This window comes from Embiotoca jacksoni, unplaced genomic scaffold (assembly GCF_022577435.1).
Source record: "Embiotoca jacksoni isolate LCO1_2020_lvr unplaced genomic scaffold, fEmbJac1.0.p SCAF_46, whole genome shotgun sequence".
NCBI lineage: Eukaryota > Metazoa > Chordata > Actinopteri > Embiotocidae > Embiotoca > Embiotoca jacksoni.
In genome coordinates, this window is record NW_027185399.1 from 970884 (window position 1) to 976883 (window position 6000).

At 38.0% G+C, this 6000-nt stretch overlaps 1 protein-coding gene across 1 annotated transcript in view; it reads left to right on the forward strand.

Annotated features, from left to right (window-relative positions):
• The first annotated feature begins 5126 nt into the window (after positions 1–5126).
• Positions 5127–6000, forward strand: part of pmepa1 (prostate transmembrane protein, androgen induced 1) — a 32090-nt gene continuing 31216 nt past the window's right edge. The window contains 1 exon segment of the mRNA XM_069169696.1: positions 5127–5623. Coding sequence (XP_069025797.1) covers positions 5524–5623 — 100 coding nt within the window. The 5' untranslated portion in view covers positions 5127–5523.

Consider the following 6000-nt stretch of genomic DNA (forward strand, 5'->3'; position numbering starts at 1 on the left):
AGGATCTAGGATCTATTACTCCATAATCTAATACTCCAGGATCTATTACTCCAGGATCTCAGATCTATTACTCCAGGATCTATTACTCCAGGATCTAGGATCTATTACTCCATAATCTAATACTCCAGGATCTATTACCCCAGGATCTCAGATCTATTACTCCAGGATCTATTACTCCAGGATCTAGGATCTATTACTCCATAATCTAATACTCCAGGATCTATTACTCCAGGATCTCAGATCTATTACTCCAGGATCTATTACTCCAGGATCTAGGATCTATTACTCCATAATCTAATACTCCAGGATCTATTACTCCAGGATCTAAGATCTATTACTCCAGGATCTAGGATCTATTACTCCATAATCTAATACTCCAGGATCTATTACTCCAGGATCTAAGATCTATTACTCCAGGATCTATTACTCCAGGATCTAATACTCCAGGATCTAAGATCTATTACTCCAGGATCTATTACTCCAGGATCTATTACTCCAGGATCTAGGATCTATTACTCCAGGATCTATTACTCCAGGATCTATTACTCCAGGATCTAATACTCCAGGATCTATTACTCCAGGATCTATTACTCCAGGATCTAGGATCTATTACTCCAGGATCTATTACTCCAGGATCTAGGATCTATTACTCCAGGATCTATTACTCCAGGATCTAAGATCTATTACTCCAGGATCTAGGATCTATTACTCCATAATCTAATACTCCAGGATCTATTACTCCAGGATCTAAGATCTATTACTCCAGGATCTATTACTCCAGGATCTAATACTCCAGGATCTAAGATCTATTACTCCAGGATCTATTACTCCAGGATCTATTACTCCAGGATCTAGGATCTATTACTCCAGGATCTATTACTCCAGGATCTATTACTCCAGGATCTAATACTCCAGGATCTATTACTCCAGGATCTATTACTCCAGGATCTAGGATCTATTACTCCAGGATCTATTACTCCAGGATCTAGGATCTATTACTCCAGGATCTAATACTCCCAGCTGACCTTCCTGGATAGTGTTTCACCTTCCTCTCACCAGTTTCCCTCTGAAACAACAGACACTCACCACCATTGTCGCCCCGGCTTTTTTTTTTTTTTAAATACGGTGCCCATTATTTTATGGCTGAGCGCCTGAAAATACAGTGAGGGGGTTTTGTTGTTGTTGTTGTTGTTGTTGTTGTTGTTGTTGTGTGTGTGTTGATGGTGATGGTGATGGGGGTGTGGGGGGGGTGGGCAGCTCCTCGACCCGGTGATTCACCCACTTCAAGTTCCTCAAAGGAAGGAGCGCGATAAAAGACAGACACAAAGGGAGAATGACCACACCTGTGGGTGTCCGTTTTTTATTTTTTTCTCGGTGACTCAACCCCCCCTCAGACGGTGAATTGACTCACCGCCAGCTCGATTGTCAGCGTCTCAGCCTGCTGCCTCTGCTTAAGGCCTTCGACAGACACAAAACAAAAAAAAACAACTCTGTCTCTTTGTTGCTGAAGGGAGATTTCCAGTGAACAACCAGGATATCGGCGACACATTTTTTTTAAATTTTTTTATTGACTTATAAAACAGATTTCCCTCATTTTTCTTTTCACAGTTTGTCTCCTGATCCTAATCTTTAGATGACGAAACATATCCGCTCGTCTGTCTCGGACCAGTTTCGCAGAAGGAGGTTAACTTAAATTCTCGGCTCTGCACCAAACGATTTCTTTACTAATTCTCCACGTTTTTAGCTCATTTTTTTCTCGGGACTGACAAATATTTTGTAACTTTCCCTTGGGTCTTCGTACGCCGCCATCTGGTTTTTAGTCTTGTTTTTTATTTATATCCTAGATGGCTCTTTAAAAAAAACAACAACAACAACAACTCTTTAATCTCTTTACATAAAAGTTAAATAAACAATAATGGTTCAACATGAACACTTTGGTTACAGCATTCTTCCACACAGAGCTATTTTCTAGAGATGTGATTTAAACATAAAACAAATAATACTTCAGGCAGCTCTCCGGTGATTATCACCAGCAGTGCGACTGAGTTTTCCCTCTTTAATTTGTATTGTCTTGATGTAGATTGTTAATATAATAGTGTAATTTATTGCCTAATTCGTCTCCGGGAAAAAAAAAAAAAAAAAGTTACTTTCTGGTATTATTATGATTAAATAAGAAAAATGACTCTTTCACATCAACCAGCATTACCATTTTTTTTGGCCCTGCCTCTGCACAGGCCTGGTGCCGGTGTCCAGCAGGGGGCAGCAGAGTCCCTGCACACTGTTCTACTCTGACACCACGACAGCTCATCTAATATGGTGGACAGACTGAGGCCGTTCAATCCTATTGAATTTATTGGCAATCAGGCGGATCAGTCGAACCGGTTGCACTTTATTATCCTTTTAAGAGTGGCCGAGAAGTGTCGCCACATAATTCTGCTAAAACGTGACGTCTGTCCTTCAAACCCAATTAAGTCCAAAGACTGAACAGTTAACAAGATTCAGTTTCGACAAATTGCAGGAATACCTTTCATGAAGAGTTGTTTGTGGTGATTAAGGTATTAAAACGTGATTTTTATGTAAAGATTTTTGGTGACCTGCCTTCCAGGAACAACTTCCTGTTTTTTCCTCTGAAAAATAAAGATATTTTGGGGAATTTGGACGAGTTGACCCTTTATCAGTTTAATTATATTCACATCTACGAAGAAAAATGTCACTCTGGAACTGTTAGTAGGTGGAAGACCGTAATATATAATTCAATATCGCCAACACTGTAATCCAATTTTGAGTTGAAGTTCATTTTCATATTATTGGAGAGTTTGTATGGCTTTGTTAAATCTAAAAACTTAAAGTTTACATAAAGTAAATACCTCATGATGGAGATCAAGTTATCTAACTTGATTTTATTTTGTACAGTGAACTCAAAATACCTTGTAAAATTGACTGAATCAAGAATGTTTCTTTCACTTAGAAAAAGTAAAGCTAGTTAGTATAAAATGTGCCTTTACTCCAAAAATGTAGTTGGTTCACTTAAAATGTTCAATATAATCAGCTTCAACTATTTTTATTTAAGTTAATTTAACTTTTCAGGTTTTACAGTGTCGTTTCAGCAGCTGTTTTCCCTTCCAGCAAGGCATTTTATCATGTTGTAATCTGTTGGGTTTTTTTTTTTAATTAATTTTTTTTTAGGTATTTTAGATTTTTCTGTCTTTGGTGCTCTGGGAAATCCGTCCATGCAAATAAAAGCACTTTAACGCACCGCTATAAACTTTCAGCAGACCTAATTAGAAAGTTGACTCAGACGAGACCATGCTGTTACAGTCTCGCCCCATTGGTCCCCGGGGCCTGTCAATCACGGGAGGTGACGTAATGCCGTCTGGCTCTCGTCGCTGCGCTGCAAACCCACACAACAACGCTGATGTTCAACAGCTAGAGCGCTTTTGGGATGATGGATGTTTTAGAGGTCATATCTTGACCACTGCAGTAAGATTTTCAAAATAAAGTGTCGTTACATAAAAGGCAAACAGAGATTTTTTTTTTTTGCATGGCCGTTTGAAGTGAAACGTAGTTTTTGCCGACCGATTTAAAACAGCGAACAACTCTGAGCTGGTTTCACATTCCTGCAAGTCGATTTTTATTTTTTGTCTTTCACTGTATTGCAGCAGTATAATCATATTGTGTATTTCTCTATTAAAAACGAGCTCACAAATTAGCGATTCGTGCAAAACAACGTTGGGTTTCTCGCAGTAGGAACTAAAAAAACAAAACATTACAAGTTGTTGTATTCAGTTCGCCGATGAAGACCAGCTGAAAGCTCACAAATATGATTGTATTATTATTTGAACGTTCAGAAAAGTTGTAATGTTGCAGCGTGAATTCGTGGGATTGAGGAAAACAAATATTTAAATTAACAAAAGTTATCGGGCTCCTTTATCAGCATGCAAAACAATAACGAAAGAAGAAAAATACTCAAGTTAATAATCTAAACTTCTTTTTTTTACGATTGAAAAACATGCGAGACAACATTAATATCATCGTCTGCCGCTGAATGAGCTGAACTTGGCGATAAAGTTACACCATCATTCAGTCGACCGCCGTAACTACCTGAATCTGTTTCAAAATAAAAGCCCTCGTTTCAAATTAAAAGCTCTCGAGCGTTTCGTAGCTTATTTCTGCTTTAAGTTCAACTTTGGTCACATGACAGTGACACATTTACAAGTTTAAAAAAATATATATATATTTAGACCAATACTGGATTTTGGGGTCAATGTCAGTACCGCTAGCAGAAAGCACTTTTTTAAAATATATATATATTATATATATATATCGGCTAAAATTTCAGAATCAGCTTTATTGACACAGAAGGAATTTGACAAAAAAAAAAAAAATAAAAAAATCAGACACATAAATAGACATAAAACATAAATAGACGTATAAAACATAAATAAACATATAAAACATAAATACACATATTTAAACAAAGAAACAAACATACACATAAACAATGGTGCAATTGCATCGAGTGCAAATGGTGCTGAATCAATTTGATTATTAAACACCATGCAGGATATTTTATAGTACGTGTCCTTTAAATTAAGTAAAACTTCTAATTAAATACTTTTTTTTTTTAAATTTTGGTATTTTTATGGATCAGTGTAAAGCTATAAAAAAAAAAAATGGCATAATAGTCACGCAAAACAGATTTGACTGACTTCCCTTTATCTGCAGTTTCCTCCTCGTGGCTTTGGCAGACTTGTGGTGCGCAGAAAAAAAATGCACAAAAAAAAAAAAATAGAAAAGCAAAATGGAAATTGGAAATGAGAGAGGAGGAGGAGGAGGAGGAGGAGGAGGAGAGAGCGAGAGAGAGAGAGAGAGGAAGGGGGAGGGAGGAGGGAGGAGGGAGGAAACAGACAGGACCAGACAGACGTCCCTCAGCAGTTTTAGTCGCCGGTCTCTCGGCGGAAAACACGGCAGCCACCGGAGCCGATCTCTAAAAAAAAAAAAAAAAGAAAAGAAAAACGGGGCCAAACAACAACAACAACAACAACACCGGAGATTGAAAGTAGACAGAAGTCGATTTATTTTTCTTTTAGCGTTCAAACTACATTTTTTTTTTTTTTTTTTTTTTTTTTTTTTTTTTTTAAAGGCTGCACCGTCACCGAAATCGATGTGCGATCGATAGATAGACTGACAGACAGATCGATTATTTATTTTGTTTTCCCCCCCCGAGGAAGAGGAGGAGGAGGAAGAGGAGGAGGAGGAGAAGGAGAAGAACCGAGTCGAGGAGGACGGGGCGGACGGACCGGAGAGAGGAGGGGGAAAGGAGAGGAGAAGGCTGGGGAGAGAAAACTGAGGAGAAAAAAAAAAAACGGGGGGAGTTTGGTGGAGGTTTTTCTCTCCTCCTCCTCCTCCTCCTTCTTCTTCTTCTAGCCTTCCTCTCCGCTCTCTTCCTCTTCTTGTCTTTTTTTTATTATTATTATTTTTTAAATCTGGAGCTATTCAATGTCTGCTTTCCGGAGCCTTTAAATGTTGAACTTGATGGGTGTTTTAAACGCCACCGCCGCCGCCAATGTCTCCTGTACTTGTAACTGCAAGCGCTTCACGTCGCTCCAGAGCATGGAAATCAGTGAGTACTAAACAAAACATTCACCTTTTTATTTATTTTTTAATCTCACTTGGGGTTTTTTTCCCCCCTTTTGTAAAACTACGTTGCATGTATTTTTTTTTTTAGACAGTTTTTTATTATTATTATTTTTTTTTTTTTTTTACTGTCCTTTCCCATCTGCTTTGCTCAAGAAATGAGAAATATTGCTTCCAATGTTTTTTGTTTTTTTTGGACAACGTTGTGTTTATCTGCCGAAGCTTTCGTTTCGTGGTCATGTTAGTTTCGGGGGATGTTTAAAACGTTACTTTCTTGTTTCCCCCGGTAGACATTGTACGGTGTACAGCTTGTGTGTCTATATAAACTATAGGAAAGAGTGAAGTTAAGTTTCCTGCTTTCGT